Here is a 22307-nt window from a genome sequence, read left to right as displayed (position 1 = left end):
CAGGACTAGCGTCCGCTGTGATAGTATCGCGGATCATGGGTGTAAGCACTCTGGTCATACTCGCCGCCCCAGGCTTCATTCGAGTAGCCCTGCGAGTACCCTGATGCATCCCACTGCTGGTAGTTTGTGTCATAGCCTTGCATGCTGTACTGGTCTCCCGAGGGTCCAGCCGTGGCATAGCCTCCAGCGCTCTGGTCAGCGCTCGAGAGCAAGTTGAGATCGAAGCCATCTTCAGGGCTGAGCTGTGAGAAGTCGAACTGGCTCAGAACACCCCCTGCTTCGTCTCCCGACGTGACTATTCGGGACGAGTGTCCGTGATGCTTGCTAGAGCGCTTGGACGAGCTGCCCCCTCGTCGGGAGCTGGAGCTCGATGGACTATCGCCATCGTTGGACTTGCGAGGACTGCTCTTCTTCTTGGAAGACTTGGAGCCGGAGCGTGTGTACTCGCAGCGAAGACCATTGCTCCGACATCGTTCGCAGCCATTCTTGTCTCCACTGCACTTAAGCTATACAGGACATCGTCAGCAAATAAGCTCTAAGCGAAAAGGGCGAGAAAAGATCTTGGCGTTAGGAAGCCTTGTTGGGCTAGCCAATGCTTCTGCAGACATACCTTCTTCTCATGACAGCGATCGCAAGCCTGGTGGGAACTGGAGCGGGCCGTGACAGGGTCGAAGCCATTGCGAACGCTCTGGACCTCATCCGTCTCTGGATCGTACTTCCAAGTACCAAACATGGCTATTGCTGTTTCTGATAACGGACTGGTATAAGTGAGGGAGTCCTAGGTGGCCCATAGAACGATTGGCGAGAAGAGAAGGGGATAGGAGAGGTGGTAATAGGCAACTGAATTCTTGCAACTGATTGTATGTATATCGACTCAAGTGTAGATATGCTTGGATGGAACTTGTGTGTCTTGCTCTTTATTTTCTGCCTGAATGGAAAGCATCTCGTGGCGTTTTTAAACCCCGAGGCATCTGGTATAAGAGCGTCCGTGGACAAGGTAGAGGTCTTATAGGCAACAACGGGACTTGATCCAATCCAATCCGATCCCAACCCAAGCCAACAGAGTGTTGTAGTGAGCGAGCCCGCCCATTATCGCGGACCCCATTTTCCACAGTGGGCATGAGGTATCGTGCCGAGCCGCACTGCCAGGCTCCCGTCCATGGGATGTGATACCTTTTGGGTCGGGTTGGTTTAGGTAAAGGGCAGTTGGTCGAGTCGCACCCCTGTCTCCGATCTATATGATGCTCCGGGTCTCCGTCTAAGTGGTGTCCCTTGCACGACACACACCGCACTAGTCATGCCGGCTCCTTCAGGAGCGCTTTTTTGGCATAGGTGACGCATTCTTCTGAGTGCGTTGATTACGTTGTTCCTCTATTTTAGAATCTAGGCTGCCTGATTTTACTGAGGTGTTTGGTTTCCGTAGCGTTCTTTTTGGGTGGTTTATTATCTCTCCCGTAAGGTTATGTAATGCCGTAGTAGTGTGTAGTCTAAGTGACCCGGTCGAGTTCAGGTGGAAACTCGCGAGATCCCTGCGATATGAGTGGTCCAACTCCACCTGTGCCTGGAGGAGGAGGCTAAGAAGGCTGGAGGAATTCCTACGAGCATTATCCGTCGAATAAGAGAAACATGTGTGCGACGATGCTCAAACTCTGCGTGGCTGTGTCTGCGTCTGCCCTGGAAACAAGAGTTCTAGAGTCCAGTCTGTATATATTGATAGTAGGAATAGTGTAGCACTGCATGCAGGGCCCCCAATTCCTTCATTGGGCGCTTATCGATTGCCACGCTCAAGGCTATGTATGTGTTGGTATCCTCTTTTCCCACAATTCGATGCCAGTGAGAATCATTCTTGCTGTCTGCCGGGTGCCTTGCATCCTTTGATCTACAACATATGATGTAAAACCGCTACAAGTTGCTCCAACTGAGTAATTGCCCGTCTGTTGGTTGCGATTGTTGGTTGCTAGTCCCGGCCGTGGGGAAAAGGCAACGCCGCAATTTTAGGCAAAAGCCTCCACAGTCGGCAGCGAACCGACAGGCGAACCCTTGAACGTCATAACATTAACCCCAATCGAGACTACAATATGATATTATCGTGCCATGAAGACACCGAGGCTTGACTCACTGCCCCTCTAGCCGGAGTTTTGTATCAGGTGGATCACAAGGTTATTTAGACATAACGATGAAATTACAACAAAATACGATTTAAAGTGGTTGCATGAGGTTTTCAGGGAGGGCACGGTGAGTCGATATCAAACGGTGAAGGGGGTGGCAGAGCTACGTACTGTTCTGTACTGTACTGTACTGCACTGCACTGGACAGGAGTTGTGAGTGATAATATAAACTACAAGATTGATATGATACTCCAGTATCAGCCTTGTACGGCACGGCATGTTACATAAGTGGTGGGTTTTACGTGTGGTGGTTCGAATTTAGGCAGACTGTGGAGGCTGAGGCTGTCATTCTTGGAATCCCCTCATCACTGCAGTATCATGGGACTTGACGATGCAGGCCTCAGAGTATATTTTCTCGTATATTTGTGTTTTTCCATCCAAAACCACCTACTCTTACACTCTCTGATATCGTCATATTCATCCGTGTCTTACTGCTCACCCTTCAACCATCAATCTCCGCAAAATCTCTCGTCTGTCACCCTCAATCTTCACATCTGGCGCCCGCGCCAATTGTGAGGTTGCCCACTTCACCCGATCTACATCTTTCTTGACATCATGATACGCCGGTAGTCAGGCTGCCCAGCGCACCTGCTTCACCTCCCTGATCTCGAGGTATTCTGCGTATTCTAGAAGATCACCCATCGGGACATTGCTGTCGAGCCTCTGCACCGTCCCGTTGTTCCAGTGCACTAGAACCTTGGCGTACCGCTTGTCAGGTGCCAAGAAGGCCACGATGCGGTCACATGATGCTCGGGGGTTGACTGAAATGGTAAACGAAAAACTGTTTTCGCTTCGCATTCCATTCCTTGTGTTGTCATATACCTCAAATACAGGCCTGCCATTGCGGTTATATCTGTGGGGCGGATGCGAACGACCTTGACTGGTAGTATGCACGTCGGACATATGTCCATAGTTATCGTGGCTATGGGAGATACCTGTCGGATGGGGGCAACATCTGCAAGTACATCTCGTGGGGTCCGAAGTTTGATAGCGTCCTTGCATATCGAGGGGCACGATGTAAGTACCATATGTTGACCCTCGCTTGAGTTTTGGTGCCCGACCACTGTTGAGCGTTGTGTTGATCTCCTCCTGCGGCGAACGATCCCGCCCTCTGTCAGAGCGAGAGCGTCGTCTGTCATTGCTCGCACGGCGCTCTCTGTTCAAATGAGAGTAATCGTCGTCCAATACTGGGGAAGAAGCTGAGCCCCTTCTCGGGCGCAGGTCCTGATCTCGTCTGGAATAGTGATGTTGCTGTTCCCATCTCATATGGTAAGGCACTTCGGATTCGCCAGACCTACGTGAGTACGAGTGAGAATCACGACTACTTGAGGACCTGCTGCTGCGACGCCGATCATATTCACTGTAGGCACTCTGGTTCGAATAGACGGAGTTTCGCCTCCTAGCTGCCGCAGCGTCAAGATCGTAGCGTTGTGATGAGTACGACATGTTGGGCTTTGATTCGGTATACAGACCTGATTTAAGTCACGGTTTGGTTTGAGGTGAGTTGGCTCTGTAATTTGCGTGGAACACTGAGTCTGTGAGTGTAGAAGAGGTTGGTGAGAGTCCCTTAGGTATTTAAAGAAATACAGAGTCCATTGACGAGTCCATCATGACGACCTTGAAGGCCGGCCCATAGGTCGACCTTGGATTTGAACATAGCTTCGACTGAACAATAATCGAGAACATCGACTCTCCTTTGTTCAATTCATATTGAGAACGTCGAGTAGTCTTTGTTTATCAATTCCCATCTTTCAGCATAATGTCCACTCGAACAATGTTCAAAGATACATCCATGGTTGTTCTGCAGAACGGGTCGAATCGTTCCGTTTTCATCAAAGAAACAAGTCAAAGGGTGCAGGTACACAGCTTCCGGGCTTCCACAAGGTCATATTTGTGCTGAGCCTGTTCAGGCCCTGGGCAACTAGGCCTTTTGAGAGAAAATAGAAACGGGGTCTTTCACGTTCACGCGGGTCCCAAGATGGCAGGTCGATCTTTTGTTTGATTAAGTCAAATCCTAAATGGAAGCAATGGGAAGTTGGAAGAATGAATGGCGCGATGAGGCTCGGGGACGCAACGGAGGCCGACATATGAAATTAGGGGCACACGCAGAGATAAAGTCCCCTAAAATTTGAGATAAGCCAATGGTTATGTCCCATCCTGTTTGCGGGCAGCTTCCCCACAGTGGCCAAAGGGGGCTAAGGGTGCGGCAAAAGCCACAGGTGGAGGCCACTCTCCAAAAGGCCAGCAAAGACATGTCCATTCCATTTCATCACGCACTCTAATCTTTGCAACCATCTTCTTACTCTATTCCCATCAGCCTCCAAATCCTTTGGCCTTGCCATTTTCTCTTTCCTTGCTTCTTCTCTTCAATCCTTACCGGTCTCTTCAGCTCATTAATCAAAATGGCTCTCTCTCCCCAGATGTAAGTCGTTCTCCAGGCGACAGCCGTCGCGCAGATTATGTCTCCGGTAGCGCAAAGAAGAAAACGCTGACATTTGCGATAGCACCAACCTGATCATCATCTTGGGTATGATGCAGGTGTCGAAGCGTGTTCCCTTCGATGATCCTTTCGTGCTCAACGTCGTTCGCGCCGTCTATCTCGCCAGCAACGTCATCATTGCTGCTCTCTACTTCTACACCCAGCTGAAGATCAACAAGAAGAAGGGTACGATAACTTGACTTCTGAGGCAATTTCTACCATCGCAATACTAACATGGGCTTCCACAGACCTCACAACCCTCAAGTATGTCGAGCCCGCTCCCATGGGCTCCACTGAGGAGGGCAAGCTTGTCACCACCACCATCCACGCCTACGACAACCAGCAGATCCGCACCGCTTTCCGTGGCCAGGCTATGGGCATGGCCATGATGGCCTTCATGCACATCTACATGAAGTACACCAACCCTCTTCTCATCCAGAGCATCATCCCTCTCAAGAGCGCCTTCGAGAACAACATGGTCAAGATCCACGTCCTTGGCCAGCCTGCCGCCGGTGACCTCAAGCGTCCCTTCAAGCAGCCCCAGGGTTTCATGAGCGCCATGCAGGGTGGCCCCGCCCAGAGCGACAAGAAGGCCGTTGAGGCTGCTGAGCGCGCTGGCCGTGGTGGTGCCAAGGAGGAGTAAGCTAGAACTTCTGAAACGAATATCGGCTTTAGAGGATAGCGTGGACCGTAGGCTAGGGTTGTAATAGACCTTGGTTGTACTATAATACAGGTGTCATGGCTCGCAAAAGTATTTGCTTGTGGCGAAAGCCAAAATCAAGGGATTGGGACATGTTTAACAATTTCTTGAATTGATATCTAATGTAGAAAAGCAAGAAGAATATTACGAGAACTTATGAGGTCTTTGACCTCAAAAGCCATGTATATCTTGGTGAATGTCAAACGTTTGCGTAGGCTGCAGTCACGTTTTCTCGTGTAGATTGGTGACATAATTCAGATCTAGATCGCGACAAACCGCCCCTCCGCCACCCATCGCCGTCATCGAGGACCCTGAATCAAACTTCTCCTTTGACGTCTGCATTTGGTCTTTTCTCCCTAAGTTCTCACTTTCCACTTGCATTGTGATTCCGAAACGAAAGCCAGCTGTCTCTGTCTCTGCATTGTTCTTTCGGTATTTTGTCTCCGCTCCGATTGCTCATCATGGAACGGCCATCTACACCACCTCGGGCAACAAAGCCTGCACCCACAATCACTCCGCCAACCCCTGAGGTAACGAAGCGCATAGTATGTATAGTCCTGGAGTAGATATCTCTATTTTCTGGAGATACTGATCTGTATCTAGGAAGAAAACCGACTCCGCGCAAAGGCGATCCGAGATCAGCGTGAAGCCGAACAACGAGCGACCGGCACCGTACCCGAAATCCCAAAGAGCTCCGGAGGCTTTGTACCAACAAAGGACGTTTACATCTCTAAAACTGCCGACGGAAAACGACCGTACAGCTCTATCTCCACAGAAGATGCTTCTAAGGGAACAAATCGAGATGGGCGTAACAAGGGCGATGAGGAGGCGTTGCGGCCGGCGCGCAAGTTCACAAAGTTCGTCGATTACAACATGAGTGCCATGACAGATACGAAGGGTGGTTTCCTATCGACGGAAGATGATCCGCACAACTATGCTCTGGGTGGCAAGAAGCCTGGACAGTCTGAGGATGACCAGCGACCGAAACACATGAGCGTTCAGGAGTGGGAGAGATTACAGCTGATACGAAACTTGAAGAGGCTTAAGGCAGGTCCTTTTGAGCCTGGGCTCAGTGTGCTTGCGGACAACGAGACACGAAAGAAGTGCCAGGACTGCAAGAGCTTGGAGATTGACTTTGTCTGGGAAGAAGTCTTCCACATCTGCGTTTGCAACAAGTGCAAGGAGAAATATCCAGAAAAGTACTCGTTGTTGACCAAGACTGAGTGCAAGGAGGACTACCTACTTACAGACCGTGAGTTGTTCACGCAAGTTCTCGGATTGCCATCGCTAACATAAAATAGCCGAGCTACGAGATCCAGAATTATTGCCACATCTCTCAAAGCCAAACCCCCACAAATCGCATTGGCACGACATGATGCTCTTCCTTCGATGTCAAGTGGAAGAATACGCGATCAAGACGAAGTGGGGGTCATCGGAAGCTTTAGACGCTGAGTATGAACGACGAGAGACACAAAAGAAAGCTCGCAAGGAAGCCAAGTTCAAAGAGAAGCTACTTGATTTAAAGAAAAAGACAAGAACGGACGCTTTCCGCAGACAAGCTGGTAATTTGAGCAAGTCTGGTGCAAGCAAGTTTGGAGATGCAATAGGAGGTGGGCGGCATGTTCATGAATGGGGAAGAACGGTTGAGAATGAGGATGGGATGACGGTCAAGACATGTGTTGATTGTGGAATGGAAGTTGAGGAGCTAGAATTTTGATGCCGTCACATGATGATTTGAGGCCTGGATTTGGAGTTTGGAGTTCAGAGGATTAAAGCACCGTCGTACGGATAGGCCTAACCAGGCTCGAGGACGATCAGGCATAGAATCGAACTATCTTTCTTGTGATTGGTATATCAAAGTAGAGCATGATTCAGGAGTAAACTCGTGTTGGGCAACCGAATCACTTTTCGCTGCAATGTTCCACGGTCTTGGATTCAATTAAGGACTCCTTCATGTTTGACTTTCAAAACCAGCACTAAAACAAGACCCAAACAAAGGCGTTGTTTGTCATCGACTTTGCTTTGTTAGGAGCTGAAATTCCTTGTCGATTATCGGTCCCTGGATTGGTGATCCGCACCTTTAGCCAGGGGTTCCAAGTTGATGCCTGACAGCCTCATATGGGTTTCCAAGTCAAGCTTGTTCAGCGCTGATTGGCTAAAATCTCGGCGGCAAAGCGTCAATACAGAGGATAGCACCAACTAGCAGCGTGGAGATACAGGGCACCACACAGGACAGCACAACAGACAGATGCACCCGACCTCAAAGTACCCGACCAAGACTGGCAAGCTTGGTTTCTTAGCAGCACACGACCCGACGCTCAATTTTTTTGGCTTTCTATCGACAGAAAGCAGACCACAATATCACGATTCGACGTCGATTCAGATAATCCAGGACCGAATCTTCACCGAGACGACCACACGTGCCAAGGCTCGTTGTATCTTTCGCGCAGGAGCTTCCAAGTTCCAGCATCTGGCCTCGTCACATCACATCATACTCCATCAACCGCACCGAGCTTGTCCGACTACGAAACCGGCACTCGCTCGCCTCATCGCTCTCTCTCCCAAACCGACTCGAAGCTCCATGCACCCGCCCAATTGAGAGAGGCGCGCCGCGATGGGCCCTAATGCTGGCAACGGCGTGGGCGGCCTGGAGATGGGACCCATGATGCAGGGCAATGGCTCCAACATCCCCCAGGCCACCGAATACACCCTCCAGGGCGTCATGCGATTCCTGCAGACAGAATGGCACAGACATGAGCGCGATAGGAACTCGTGGGAGATTGAGAAGCAGGAGATGAAGGGCCGCATCGCCAACCTCGAAGGTCAGGCGCGGAGGGCCGATGCTACTCAGCGCGTGCTGAGGAAGTATGTGACTATGCTGGAGCGAAAGGTCAAGGAGCAGACGGCTCAGCTCCAGGGTCAGGAAGCAGTTGATGCAGAGACGGCGGCTAAGAATGATCGGGCTGCTAAGATACAAGAGAAGCTTAGATGTGAGGAATGCCCCTTTGTGCTGACCTTCCATACTAACATTGTCACAGCTACCTTGGAGGATATGCCCGTGCCCGGTGTCGATGGCGTTAACTATGAGAAGCTCGACCGAGGTGACGAGGAAGCTCAACGACAAGATCTTAAGACCTTTCTCGATCAATGCCAATCCGAATTTATGTACCTTATGATTACCCCCGCGAACCCGCAGCCACCTCGAGAATCTCCCCCGCTACCGATCATGGAGGATCTGCGAGAGGTCGAGGCGTTTGGCATGCCAGCCCCCCAGCAGCAGTTCCAGCTACCAACACGAAATGCTCAGAATCACTCCCAAGAAATGAACTCGAGGATATCTCAGCAGAATCATGCGCCTCATGGTCAAAACCAGCAGCAACACTTTGGCCAGAAGCAAGAACACCAGCCTCAGCCAATGGTGCGGTCCGAGCACCCACCTGTCATGTATCAAAACTCTAATGACTGGCCCGCGCCCGTGTCAGTAACATCCCGGCCGGTTGAAGATCATATGCCACAGGCAAACCATGCGGCGGAAGTTTTGGGCGGGATGGATGATTCTACTGAACTTAGGGAGAAACACTCCTCACAGCCCGAGAACGATGGATGGGAGTTCCCTGAGGGCACCTTCCCTGAGCCTGGAAACTCCCAGCCCAATTCTCAACCTAACCGCCCTGATACCGATGCTTTCCCTACTGCTGATAACCTCCCCAAGTCGCCGAGCCGACGAGATAGCTCCCACCGACGGAAAGGCTCCATGTCCAGAAGACGAAGTGCCGATCATGAGCTAGCCTTGGCTGCCCAAAAAGCTGAGAGTGGTAATTTCAAGCTCAGATTTGGACTCCGAGGTCACCTCGATACTGTTCGCACAATCATATTCTCTGGCGGCGGTAGCCCCGGCGAGCCAGAAATCTGTACTGGAGGAGACGATGGTATGATCAAGCGCTTCCACATTCCTCGATTAGATGGTCACCCTGGCGGTCTTGCGCATACGGCGTCAGACCTTGATGTTACAGCCAACTTTACACACCGTGGTCACTCAGGAGCAATTCTGTGTTTGACATCGTGGTCACCCTCGCCGAATTTCTCAACTGGAGGTCGCGCACAAGGCGACGGCTGGATATTCTCCGGCGGCCAAGATGCGACCATTCGAGTTTGGGAGCGTGGAAGAGTCGATCCCAAGGCGACTCTTGAAGGGCATACTGATGCAGTCTGGGCTATCTGTGTTCTGCCAGCAACTCTTGGTCAAATATTCGGAAGCTCAAGTCCTTACGGTAGCACGGATCGTATCTTGGTTGTTTCGGGTGCTGCAGACGGCAGTGTTCGTTTATGGTCAGTGAGCGCACCTCCTCAGCTGAGCTCGCCACAACCTGGAACAAACCGAGCCATGACCGGTCGCGGAGGTAGAGTCCGTGGTAACTCGATGAGCTCCGGTAGTGGATTCTCCAATACTCCTCAACCTACTATCGCCTCCAACTCGCCTTTCAACCATACCCTTGTACACAACATCTCGAGGTCTGACGGCTCCACCGCCAGTCCGACGTGCATCACACCTCTGGGTACCACTGGAGAGTCGTTCGTTGTCTCGTACTCAGATGCCGCGATTATCGTTTATGACACCCGAACCGGTGAACAAATCGGCAACATGGACAGCCTTGAAACATATGATCAGTCTAACAAGACCAGCGTTAATGCCGTTGTGGCGACGACAATCGGCCTCGATCAGGCTAACCAGAATCACAGCGGTAGCATAGGCGAAGAAGATGCCAGTTCAGGTGCTACTGGAGGTGGACGATCAATGGCTGGTTCAGGTGTTGAGGGAACCATCATCTCTGGCCACGAAGACCGCTTTATCCGGTTCTTCGATGCCAACAGCGGTAAGTTGCATGTATCACGAATACTTACCAAGACTAATTGTTTTCCAGGCCAATGTACATATAACATGATTGCCCACCCTGATGCCATCTCCAGCCTTTCACTAAGCCCTGACGGTCGTGAGCTCGTCAGCGCCGGTCACGACGCCTCCCTCCGTTTCTGGAGCCTCGAGAAGCGCACCTGCACGCAAGAAGTGACAAGTCACCGCGTGATGCGCGGTGAAGGCATCTGTGCCTGCGTGTGGAGTCAAGATGGAAAATGGGTAGTCAGCGCTGGCGGCGACGGCGTGGTCAAGGTGTTTGCACGATAATGGAGATAGATGCTTTACATGTATGTATGTCATGATATGGAGGAACTTCTTTTTTTTTTCAAGGGTACGGGTGGTGCATTGTTGCTTGGCGGACCATGGTATTGTAGCAGTTGGATTGGGGCGCCCAGCAACGAGACGGGAAACCCAGGTGTCATAGTATCTGTACATGTTGAGAAGGGTGATTTCGCTTATTTATACTACTCGTCGATACCCGGCATTTAGTGGTGGCTCATCTTTACTTCTAGTATCTCACGGAGTGTATCCATAGTAAGATATTCATGGTAGTAAAAAGAAAAGACATAGTGAATGATCTGATGTGACGAAGAAGAAAAATGCAAAAATTAAGACCTGCGTATCGCAGATGGCTGGATCTCTCCCGCCGGGAATTGAACCCGGGTCTCAAGCGTGACAAGCTTGCATACTGACCACTATACTACGGAAGACATTTTTTTCCTAAACAGGCTTAGCCTGCTGTAGTGAGAGGGGGTTGTACTGAGGGCAATGTTGATAGAGTATATGAAGTTCTTTGCTAATCAGATAGTAGCTTAGGCCTGTATTTCCGAGTCGTTGAATCTGTATTGTTAGCATTTTGGTCATTCTCAAAGGCCCTTTGGGGCAGGCCAGTACTTGAGTAGTGTCTTACTTGTTCTGGATACTTTGGGTTTCGTGGCCGTCGTATTAAGTATGACTTTCGATCTTGAGGTCTAGGGTATGTTAACTCCGTCGAGCATGATGGCTTATGCCATGAGCTGTAACCATTCACTTGCGAATTTTGGCGACGTAAAAACAAACCCTTGGTCCTAGTTGACTCCTGGTGGGAATCGAGTCTAGTAAATCTCATCTAAAGGAAGGGTTTCCGCAATCAAGCCAGGCGCAAGAAAGATAAGCGGTCGCTGGATGTCTCTACAGGTGCTATGCATCAAGCGTCAGTTACAGTTCTAAAGAACTATGTTTGTCTGCTGTTGGGTTAATACCATCGTCTATGCTACCTGTGAGAGTTCCATTGAGATCAGCCCAAGAGCATCATCATGTCAACTCTATTCTTCTCGTCTGCCACTGAGACTTGATGCAACTTCCCAATCAGGAAAGTATTCAAAACACCGACCAGGTTCCCCAGATCACGGATCACCTGACGTCAAAGCCGATGGACCTCGGCATCTTGATTAAACTTATACAGCAGTTTCCAAATCTGACATTCAAAAATCGAGATATCAGACTCATACTATTTACAAAATGTCGACATACGAAACAGCTCAAGATCAGTTCATCACTGTAGATGGCATCAAGTTCGCCTATAGGCGCTTCGGCGCGAAACAAGGCGTACCCCTCACATTGTGTATGCACTTCAGGTGAGTTCTCTCCAAATTTGAGCTATGGACAAAAACTGACGATGCCAGGGGAACAATGGATCATTGGGACCCAGCTCTTATAAATCCCATCGCGGCCAAACGCCCCATCATCACCATTGACAACGCAGGCGTAGGGCGCTCTGAGGGCGAAGTCCCCAAGCAATACAAGCAATGGGCACAATACTACATCAACGTGCTCCGTGCGCTCGGTGTCAACAAGACTGACGTGATGGGCTTCTCCATGGGCGGCTGCGTCGCTCAGCTCGTCGCCCTCAACGGAAAGGATCTCGTTCGCCGCCTGATCCTCTGTGGAACTATGCCTAGCACGGGCGAAGGTGTTGTACCAGCTCCTTCTCTGAAGGCATTCAATGCTCTCAGTGCTGCCAAGACGGAGGAAGAGCACAAGGAAGCTTTTCTTATGAGCATGTTCAACACTTCTGATAAGAGCAGGGCTGCGGGTGAGGCTGCGTGGAAGAGAATTACTAGTGCACGAAAGGACAGAACTGATCATGTTGATCCTGCCAATGCTCGTCGGCAGGGAATTGCCTTTGCAAAGTTTATGGATCCGAAGCAGGCCAAGGACGCGTCTTACGATCGTTTGGAGGAGCTTCGTATACCTGTTCTCGTCGCAAATGGTAAGTTGGGCTGGTACTCAAGCTACAAAGCACTAACACAAGAGTAGGAAGTGAAGATCTTCTGTTACCAACAGAAAATAGCATCGTGATATGGAAAAAGTTGAAGAATGCCCAAGCGCAACTGCATCTGTACCCTGATTCTGGACATGGCTTCCTGTATCAGTATGCGGATGAGTTTTCCAAGCTGATCAACGTTTTCTTGGGTGATGAGTCTAAGCTATCAAGCCGCCTTTAGACATAAACATACACGTGTGTACGATTGAACACGACGGGATTTAATAGAAGTTCGAACGATGATATGTTTATATGTAAAGATTGTGTATATGCATCAACGCCTATCTAAGTTCACCCATGACCAAGCCCAAACAAAGAACCTAACGCCATTTCCTCTATCCTAGACCAGCTATAATACAATTATCTCAAGTTTATTTCTTGCACTTGCACTTAGGGTCGAACACCACAGGGCAATCACAGCAGACTTCATCCTTGGACCAGGTGATATGGGCACCCCAGTTGTAGACCTGGTTGAGGGTGTTGTACTCAGAGTACGCCTTCTTGACCTTCCCAGTCTCGGGGTTCAAGAACACCATATCGATACCGTTGCCGCGACCACGACGAGTTCCCTTGGGGACCTCGAAGTCGCCCTTCCAGTAGAACGTGAAGGAGTTGCAGCCGTAGGCAATGGGTCCTTTGATGAAGGCGCTGGGGTCATTGGTCTTTTCAGTGTTGCCTTCGATGAGCTCCTTACGGTTCTTGTAGATGGGAGGAAAGTCATCGTTCTGAAGTTTGTTAGCCTGAGAAGTGCAATGGAAAGGTGAGGATGTGTTTACCTTGGCGTACTTGTTTATCTTGGAGGATGATGAAGTCCACCAGATAGACTGAGAGTAAAACTTGACGTCCTCCTCGAAAATAGTCTTGGCCAAAGCTCCACCATCGGTAATACCAGAGAAAGTCGAGACGTATTTGTTGACTATAGACTCAAGTTTGCTCTTCGAGATGCACTTCGTGGTCTGCGTCGTCGCTTTCTTGCCTCCGGTAGTGGTGGTACTAGAACTAGAAGCCTGCTTCTGCCCGACGGGCTGATACTTGTTCGTCTCAGGATGATCATAATTTCCTCCGTAAGCGTTATAACCACCCTTGACGGGAATACCAGCAGCAGGAAGGATAGCGTCAGCCCTGCGGTGGATGTTCTTAGCTGAAGTTGAGATGGCGCAGGCCAGGATAGAGAGCGCGATGTAAGCCTTCATTTTGTATGATGAACCACAGCTTTTCGTGTTTTAAAGAGAGTGGAATTGATCTAAAAGATCAGGAGTTTCAAGTTTGTGGAGTGGTGGTTAAAGAGAGACTGAGACATGGCATCCGCAAACGGGAGGGACTCGTCATCTTATACCCTGTGACTCGACAAGTATATCATTGCGGGAAAAGTCATATCATCTGTGAGGATTGACATGTAAGTTTGAGCTATTGTTGCTCTAGATTTGCGTGCCTTTGATGGTGGCCGTGGCAAAATTCCAGTTGTTCCTGGACTAGACTCGATGCAGCGGAAGTGGAATTGGACTTGAGGGGTTAGTTGAAGATACTGAAGATCATATATTATAGAAAGAAAGCAATATGTATGAATTACTATGAGAGAGTCTGCGTAGCTGCGTTCGTTGACTAAATTGTGTCATGTTGTAGAGTGTCTCACTTCACTTGGAAGCGGTTCATCTGAACCTATTCCCGCATCTTCAGCATCTGAGACACGGACTTGGCATGCACAAAGACTTTCCTGTGGCGCACCCTAACCACAAGCCGTTCAAAATCCTACACCCCAAGAGACTGGTGATCTATGTAAGTGAGCCCTTACAATAGTTGGCCCAGCGACTTCGGAATGTTGTCTCCTCTCGCCGACCCCGACCCCAGCACGTATCCGGAACATGGTACGACGTCTGTGGCCCTTCCATTTCTTCTAGTCTCAGTACCCGCTGTTTTACATACGATTGATTGAATCGTCTGTTGTGTTTCGAGATGTTGATCCTCGCTGGGCTTGCTTCCACGTTCCGATAACTGGGTAGATGGAGGAGCGTTAAGAGAAGTCAGAGAACACGCCGGTGATTTGAAATCATGCCTTCGTTTGGATTGGCCTGTGGGAATTTGCTTCATATGGCGCAAGAGGCGCCTATGACTTGATGGTGATGTCTTACAAGGGCTGCAACTTGGTAGGTAGCCACGGCGTTGGTCAATAGCGCCTCTTGTCAACTTTTCTTAATTACTGTAAGTAACTTTGAAGAAGCTACTCACTACTTGAGTCATGTTTCAGTCATGACTAGTCATGTAGAAGTGAGATTTTATTGTCCTATAGGCAGAAGCATATCAGGAGGTGCGGCTCTGGCTCCCTAGGCCTTAACTGGTAGATGAACAGCTGAGGCTTCTACCATAAGTATTAATTTGGCCTGGTTTTAAATAAAATCCGAAGAAAGTTTTGTTTTGAACCAGATACTCTCTCGGACGTATCTACACTCGAAAACGCAGCCAATGCCAATAGACCGCCAACTTCTCTGTCTTGCAATAAGGCCGGGCATAATGTAAGAATCTGTTAGATAGTGATTAAGACATCAGGGGAAAAGTATAGTAAGTAGTTTTACTTAATCTGATAGTTGCTAGTCTTTTTAAAATAGATTTACAGTTTAAAGGCTGGAATTATTAATTAACTGAGTTATTAACTACATTACTTTTAAAGGAGTTTTTTTTTAATTTAACTTAAGCTTACAGAAGGCCTATAATATATGTAAGGTAGTTAGTAGTAAGTAGGTTAATGCACTTTAATAGGGAAATAAAAGAAACCAGGGCCCTTTAACTGCTTTGTCCCTCCTCAAGACGCTGCTCACGATGACGTTGCTTAAACCAGTTCCCTTTTTCTTCACCATTGCTACTTCTTTGAATCTCCTGAGAACTGTTGTCTGCCTTACCAAACATCTCCAAGACGGGATGCAATATCCGCCCATTGAAGAAGTCAATAGCATCTTCGTCATTGGAAAAGACCCACGCCAGGAGGATCAGTGTAATAGGCACCGAGATGGTCCAGTAAACAAAGAAAAGCGGCTCCCCAGCCGCAAAGTTTCCACCCATAGAGAAGATAGACGCCACAAATGAGCATGGTACAATGATTGTCGCGATTTTCGTTAGCTGTCCGGAACTTCGTGCCATTCTGTTAGCTGCTTCCGCCTGCACCAGGGCCGATCGCTGGGCAAACATTTCGAGGTGATCGCCGAGCGTTGATTCTGCGGCTTCCAACTTCTCTTCCAGGATAGCCCATGACTCATGTTCCCCTTGTGCCATTGAATCGGAGTCCTCCTCTTGTTCTGTTCTGCATTGAAAACTCCACATAATGTTCTGCAAATCTCTTTTCTTTTCTCGAATGCTTTGCCGTATCTCCATCAGCTCTTGATATTTCTCATAGCTCGGAACGTTGCGACTGTTCCGTGAAGTTGACCCTAGTAACGAAGCGTATTTTGACTGTTGTTGCTGATCATCGAACTGAATGTCGTGAACATTTATTGCTTCGCGAATGACAAACTCCTCCCATATAGAGCGTACGGTGTTGCGAGCAAAAATAGTAGCTGAAAATGGATCTTCACTGATCTCAAATTCGTGCTTTTCGTAAGCCTCCACAACTGTGTCGAAAATTCGCTGTTGGTACTGTCGTATCATCTTGTCGAATGAAGATCCCAACCTAAACTCCCGAGTTATATCGCGAAGATACGAAGGGTCCGCGAGGATAACACTCGATGGCGACATCCTCTCTGCATAGTCTAGTCTGCATTCGTGGGGATCAACCAAAATGACAGCTATAATAACAACTGGTCAGCAAGCTGCAGGAACTGGGTGATGCAACTAACTCACACGTCCAAGAGTCATTCCCGTACGGCTTGCCCCAGTAGGAAACGAAGCTGGGCAGATCGATCGATCTTGTATTCTGGGTCAATGTCATCGCTCCGCGATTGAAGTTTCCCAACTTTGCGTAGTATCTACCCTTAAGTAGTGGTTGATTGCATCTGTGTGGTACATCATAACGTCGTGGCACTGGAACTTTCCAATATGCTGAGCTTCCTTGGGGAGCACCTGAGGCATCAGAAACACTCAGACTAACAAACTCTTCACAATGAGCCAAGAAGAACTCAGGGGGTATATCCAGCAAAACCCCCAGTAGCTCTACCAGTCTAGGATGCAAGTCCTCGATAATAATCACGCGCCGGTTCGTCTTCTGCGGTGACTCATGCTTTGGGGCGCTCTCCCAGTACATCAACAAGTCTCTTGGGTTGTCAATCGGTGTTGGCCCATTGGGTAAGTCGCAGTGATCCCCCATGAGTTCGAATATCCTGATGTTGAACTTAATTTCGCAGGCAGTGTCTTGACGCCATGGGTGCCAGTACTGCTCAAGGAGGAATTGTCTCTCCATTGCCTTGATGGCGCTTTCTGCATAAGCTTTCGTTTTTTCCTTCATCTGGTCGTTCGTATCGCCCCAGAAGGCGTCATGGTCTAAACCTGATCAGCATCTATGAACGTCAACTGGAGTGGTAGAAGTTACCTGGAATCCCTGGAACGGACATAGTTTGAGAATTGGCAGCGAATCGAAAGAAATTAACAATGATGCTGAGGTGCTGCAATCTCAGAAGAGGCATCTGGCTTTAAGAGCCTTTAGGAATTCGAGGATTGTTGACAATCATTTGATGTGATGTAGCACAAACATGGCGGGCTGAAAATCACCGCCTGGAAATCATCAGCTGAGACAGATCAATATAGCCACTGCCAATCAGCGCTAAGGTTTGGGTCTGTCGCTTTACTTCGGGACAAGGCTTCTTGTGACAAGTCACAACTCCCTGTTGATTCTAATAGGTAAAAGGAAGGGTTACGACCACCAGAGGAGCAGCTGAAAGTTTTGCCATCACTGCCAAGCTTTGGCCTCCAATAAAATCTTTACAAGTGTTAGATATATGCAGGACGGCTGGTATTGCTTGACAACTCATGAAATACAGGATAAGATACCTGTTAGGTATAATTACTTTGGTAATAGACAAAAAGAAAACGTCTCAACAATAGAAAGGATCGGCCCGGCCCGCTAAGCCTCTTCCTTAAGTAGCTAATATATCTTTAAGGTGGGACCTGATAGGAAGGGGCATGAGGCAGTCGTGCAGCTGCTCCTCGACTGGGGCACCTATATCGAGGTGGCGGATAGGAAGGCCGGACGCCGCTGTCAATGGCCGTCAAGCAAGGGTACGAGGACATCGTGCGGCTGCTGCAAGCCCATCCTGTTTAACCTTCGTCGACTATATTGCGCTGACCCCCATCCTACCCCCTGTTTTTATGCGGTGCATCGGCGGTAGACACAATGAAGGCATGATCACATAATCGACTTCATAATTCAGCTAGATACATCCTCCCAGACGTCCATTCACTCCACTCCACGCGCCTTCATGAAATCCACCATATCGAAGAAACTCTTCTTATACCTCCGCTCCTGTGTCGTCCTATTGACAGTCTGTATTCCAAAATGCTGATCATAATCCCCAAACTCCCAATTATCCGCAAAGCTCCACGCATACGCTCCAACAACCTCGACGCCATCCTCCCAAATCGCCTTGAGCGTCTCCGACAGGAAACTCAGGTAGTAAATGCTCCTTGGCGTATCAAACAATTGGTCAGATAGATCCTTTTCAGCCTCGCCGTAAACGGGGAAACCAAATTCTGTAAGAGCTACGGGGGTCTTCCATGTGTTGTGCAGGTAGTTGAGATAGCTGCGCAGGTAGGTGGGTGTGATATACACGTAGCTTTGGGAGCGGTAGCCGATGTTCCACCCGTTAACGGTTGTGGTGGTTTGGTTGACGCAGTAGGGACGGAAGGTTGAGGAGGAGTTTGAAGCACATTCGAGGACGCTGTCTTTTTCGTCTGGGACGGGTGGTGCGATGACGGTAGCAGTGTATGGATCGATACCCAAGAAATCTGCGGTGCCGCCAATGTACTTGAGGTCATCCTCACTCAGAGGAACATAATCGTCAAAAGTCTTCTTGAATGACTCGGGATAGTCCTCGCCCAGGTAAATCGGGTTACAGAAAGGTCCCAGTTGAATAGAGTTGAAGTGGTCCGCAGCATAGACATCAGCTTCACTCTTGGGATCCCGGGGCACGCCAAAGTTATTATTGAACTTGAGCGCAATCTTGCCCTTTCCGCCAAGCTCCTCCTTATACCAGTGATAAACTCGCGCATGGGCCTTGACCACATTGTTGATGGAAAGTGCATTGTATGAGTAGAGAAGAGGCTCGTTGAACGTGAACCAAACAGGTACACGGTCTGCATAATGCGCCATTGCAACCTTTGCATAGTGAACGAAAGCGTCCTGGAAAGTCTCATTCTGATAACCGCCGTTGACGTAGCCAATTTCAGGTCTATCGGCAGCCTTGGTGAGATTGCTGCCGAAGAACTGAAGAGGCGTATCGAAGTGAAGCAGGGTAACTTCAGGAGTCATGCCCTTCTCGAGGATGAAATTGATCACATCGTTGTAATGGTCGATGCCCTCCTGGTTGACAGGTGTACCAGGCAGAGCAAAAGGCAGAATTCTTGTCCATGCAATACTGAACGAGAAATGCTTAGCGCCCATCGCAGCAACGCGCTCAATATCTTGCTTATAGTAGTAATAATGCTCGTTCGTGACATAATCCTTCACACGACCATCTTGAACGAGGATATCCATAAGAGATGGCGCCTTACCCTCTTCTGCAGTTGCACCCTCAATCTGACTCGCAGAGCTGGCTACTCCGAAGCTGAAGTTCTTGGGGAAATTGTAGCAATCCGAAGGACCAAAGTAGTCTCGTGGCGGAAGGACTAGCTCACTGCTCGGAATTGGAGTGGGAGATACAGTTGTGCTGAAAATTCCCGTCTCGGTGAAGTTGGGTGGGTTTGCATGTTCCCAGAGGGCAGTCCATGCGGCGTGTCCATAGGGATCATCTGTATCCGAGGCCTTTGTGGTGGCATTGGGATCCCATTTTCCCCAGGTTGTGAAGGACAGTGAAGACACGAGAGAGATGAGAGACTCTGGTGGATTGGCGTATGTAGCCGTTGTAGTAGGAGACGGTACCGAAGTAGCATATCTCACAGTCTCAGAGAGGGTATAACTAAACGGTGTATGTGTATATTTTGGCTCATGCGTCTTTGCAGCCTTGCATTGAGGACGCTCAGTAGGACCCTTTGCATCAAGATAGATCTGCTGGCCAACAGCCAGAGACGCAAAGAGGAATTGTATCACAGCATGTGAGGGTGTCATCATGACGGGCGATTGGGACACAGAACTGACGAGCAAAACAGCCCGCGCGATCTCACGATATATATGCTCATACTAACTACTTCCACAACATCATGATCCGTCCTTGCCGTGAAAACTCAGCATCTGCTCCGAACCGAAAGAACTGAAATTCCGCGTGTTAGTCGATCCCCAGACTTTTCGGACCGATTCAAACCTGTTCTTTATAAGAAATCGCGGGGAAGTTGTGGGGATGCAACGGTCATGCTCTCTCTTTACAAAGCCATGGATACTCCGATTTACACAGTAAATCGTATGTGCTCGCGGTACCGATTGCCACTTACAGACATTTCTGTCGTTTGTGGGGTTGAAGCGGTGACGGCATCGTGCTATTAGATTTCCCCGGACCAAGATTATGGTGCTGACCTTGTCGATCTTTGCGGGTTATGGCCCAGGGATCCGGTTTACCCCAGAGTTGTGGTCCAATGGAAGAATGGGATGGAAACCTAATGAGAGCCGATAGTGAGAGCCGTTTTTGTATTTCGCCGAAGTCGAGCGATTGACATGATATTTCGGGGTTTCGGGGTATCTCGAGAGGGAATGGTTAGGAAGCTAACCATGGGAAATCCGTGGGAAACCATACCAAAACTGTTAATCCCGCCCGTAATATCATTAATGGCGTACTGTTGAAGTATAACTTATTCATCTGGGAAAGAGATGAATCCACTATAGACTCTCCCTCACACTGTAGTCATTATCTTTCATTGTGGCTCTTAATCTCAGATGCAGCTTTATAGTGCGTGCTTTGCCATCATCTCGGCGCAACTGAGAAGGCAGCCTTAGGGAGCAAGAAAATATAAGACTCTAGAAGAGAATGTCAAAATAAACTCAATAAAGGCTCCTCTAAAATTAGACTAGATTGCCTAAATCTTTTTATCCCTTAGGATAAGTATATCTATAGGGCAGCGGGTTCCTCAGTTCATTATTCGCTGTGTATGAGCACTTACTTAGGCACATCATTTCTCGTGGCTCAACGGCGATACACCAACTCATTGATAAGATCTAAGAACTTTCAGGGTGCCACTGCAGAAGAGGGCAAGGCACCATCTCTTATGGATATCCTCGTTCAAGATGGTCGTGTGAAAGATTATCACGAATGAGCATTATTCCTATAGATATCGTTGCCATTATGGTAGTACCAGAATCTTGCCTGAGAATCTGTATTGACATTCCTGCAATCCCATCTCGATTGCCACAGTTTTGCCATATCTACTGTCCCAAATGACAGAACTAACTACCGTTCAAGATTATCGGTAAAAGGATGGACATTAGGAATGAACTATAAACTCCAAGAGTAGGGATACAACTGATCCATTAAGAGGCAGAGAAGTGTTTCGTGCACCGTACAAAGACCATATTGACCCCTTACCGTATGTGCTAATTCATTCCAACCGCTCAAGATCATCTGGCCAACACAAATGCTAGAGCAACGATGGTCAAGTGAGCATGTATAACTCCCGTTTACTCGACTGTCACTTGACGCTTCGAGGCTCACCAACCCTCCAAAAGACCGGACTTAACTGTCATGAAAAAGCGTCCAAGGTCTTGCCATCAGGTGTTCATCTCGAGGGGCGAGAAATTTGGGCATTGATGAGGCTGATATGTTGTTGATGATGACCAAGATCTAAGACAGAAGAGTTGGCGGCCGGTGTATCACCCATGACTTCCTAGCCTTTAGTCGCATGAGGACCAGACAAGATACCTACGATAGAACCGGGAGTCATCGACGACAGAACTTATCACCTTTGGGTCGCCGTTATCATCAACCCATTGTTGGCTCTCCGCGCAGACAAAGAATTGACCCTGTTTCAGTTTCTCTCTGACAATGCAGGTACCTTAGAATGAAGTTATTGATGTATCGTCCGTGAAAGGAAGTCTCTCGTCCATCAACTTCGTAGCTTGTGTGGATGAGGTGCTGGAAGCACCTAGAAAGAGAACGCTGCTTAGAGCCTCAGACATACAAGATGGTTGAAGGGGGAGCGGTTGGGTTGGGTTGGGTTACCAGTCTCGTATGATGTCCGCTTGAAGTGCTAGGAACTGTCCCTTCAATCTCTTCGTACCTTGGATACCCCTTTGTGAAGCCTCGAAGAGTTGCCGTGAGGAGTTGCCGTGAACACTTTCTCACCTTGCTGAACTCCATGTGAGTCACGACCACCCGGTAACACTCTTTCCAGACCCCTTAATCCTACTACAATGAGTTCTAAACCATATCCATGTTCTCTCACCTTCACTACCAAGAAATTCTCCTGAATCATCATTCTACTCAACCCGACTTTCGGCACTCACAGACTCTTCACAACTCCTCATTCGCCACTACACAACACATCATGATCTATCTTCCCTCAAAGCATAGACCACACAAGCATCAATCATATACCGTCCCCGATGCCAACTTACGATAAATTCTCTAGCGTTACAGCGGAATGCATGATCCGTGGATCTCCCCAGACGGCTATAACGT

The 22307-nt window shown here is 48.9% G+C and overlaps 9 protein-coding genes and 1 non-coding gene across 10 annotated transcripts; 4 read left to right on the top strand and 6 right to left on the bottom strand.

The window, feature by feature from the left end:
* Positions 1–5: 5 nt before the first annotated feature.
* FMAN_00220 (uncharacterized protein) lies at positions 6–733 on the bottom strand (the record flags this gene model as incomplete). The annotated part of the gene is made up of 2 exons (XM_041822043.1): positions 6–506; positions 611–733. The coding sequence occupies 2 exons, from the start codon at positions 731–733 to the stop codon at positions 6–8; spliced, it is 624 nt and encodes a 207-aa protein (XP_041687764.1).
* Positions 734–2738: 2005 nt separating this feature from the next.
* FMAN_00219 (uncharacterized protein) lies at positions 2739–3614 on the bottom strand (the record flags this gene model as incomplete). The annotated part of the gene is made up of 1 exon (XM_041822042.1): positions 2739–3614. One exon carries the CDS (start codon positions 3612–3614, stop codon positions 2739–2741), a length of 876 nt encoding a protein of 291 aa, XP_041687763.1.
* A 956-nt stretch (positions 3615–4570) lies between these two features.
* FMAN_00218 (putative PHO88 (involved in phosphate transport)) lies at positions 4571–5290 on the top strand (the record flags this gene model as incomplete). The annotated part of the gene is made up of 3 exons (XM_041822041.1): positions 4571–4590; positions 4673–4833; positions 4896–5290. 3 exons carry the CDS (start codon positions 4571–4573, stop codon positions 5288–5290), a joined length of 576 nt encoding a protein of 191 aa, XP_041687762.1.
* Positions 5291–5808: 518 nt separating this feature from the next.
* Positions 5809–7064, top strand: FMAN_00217 (uncharacterized protein; the record flags this gene model as incomplete). The annotated part of the gene is made up of 3 exons (XM_041822040.1): positions 5809–5892; positions 5951–6599; positions 6649–7064. The coding sequence occupies 3 exons, from the start codon at positions 5809–5811 to the stop codon at positions 7062–7064; spliced, it is 1149 nt and encodes a 382-aa protein (XP_041687761.1).
* Positions 7065–7961: 897 nt separating this feature from the next.
* Positions 7962–10529, top strand: FMAN_00216 (putative signal transduction scaffold protein, essential for virulence and fertility; the record flags this gene model as incomplete). Its single annotated transcript, XM_041822039.1, has 3 exons — positions 7962–8337; positions 8386–10221; positions 10270–10529. The coding sequence occupies 3 exons, from the start codon at positions 7962–7964 to the stop codon at positions 10527–10529; spliced, it is 2472 nt and encodes an 823-aa protein (XP_041687760.1).
* Positions 10530–10900: 371 nt separating this feature from the next.
* Positions 10901–10972, bottom strand: tRNA. The gene has a single exon. It is a non-coding gene; the product is annotated as a tRNA-Asp (tRNA).
* A 790-nt stretch (positions 10973–11762) lies between these two features.
* Positions 11763–12748, top strand: FMAN_00215 (uncharacterized protein; the record flags this gene model as incomplete). The annotated part of the gene is made up of 3 exons (XM_041822038.1): positions 11763–11878; positions 11927–12513; positions 12561–12748. 3 exons carry the CDS (start codon positions 11763–11765, stop codon positions 12746–12748), a joined length of 891 nt encoding a protein of 296 aa, XP_041687759.1.
* Positions 12749–12938: 190 nt separating this feature from the next.
* On the bottom strand, positions 12939–13760 carry FMAN_00214 (uncharacterized protein; the record flags this gene model as incomplete). Its single annotated transcript, XM_041822037.1, has 2 exons — positions 12939–13292; positions 13344–13760. 2 exons carry the CDS (start codon positions 13758–13760, stop codon positions 12939–12941), a joined length of 771 nt encoding a protein of 256 aa, XP_041687758.1.
* Positions 13761–15345: 1585 nt separating this feature from the next.
* Positions 15346–17102, bottom strand: FMAN_00213 (uncharacterized protein; the record flags this gene model as incomplete). Its single annotated transcript, XM_041822036.1, has 3 exons — positions 15346–16340; positions 16396–17031; positions 17081–17102. 3 exons carry the CDS (start codon positions 17100–17102, stop codon positions 15346–15348), a joined length of 1653 nt encoding a protein of 550 aa, XP_041687757.1.
* Positions 17103–17944: 842 nt separating this feature from the next.
* Positions 17945–19810, bottom strand: FMAN_00212 (uncharacterized protein; the record flags this gene model as incomplete). The annotated part of the gene is made up of 1 exon (XM_041822035.1): positions 17945–19810. One exon carries the CDS (start codon positions 19808–19810, stop codon positions 17945–17947), a length of 1866 nt encoding a protein of 621 aa, XP_041687756.1.
* Positions 19811–22307: the final 2497 nt, after the last annotated feature.

Source organism: Fusarium mangiferae (assembly GCF_900044065.1).
Source record: "Fusarium mangiferae strain MRC7560 genome assembly, contig: FMAN_scaffold013, whole genome shotgun sequence".
Lineage (NCBI taxonomy): Eukaryota > Fungi > Ascomycota > Sordariomycetes > Hypocreales > Nectriaceae > Fusarium > Fusarium mangiferae.
Note: the sequence above shows the minus strand (reverse complement) of the source record. Positions and strands in the feature narration are given on the sequence as shown.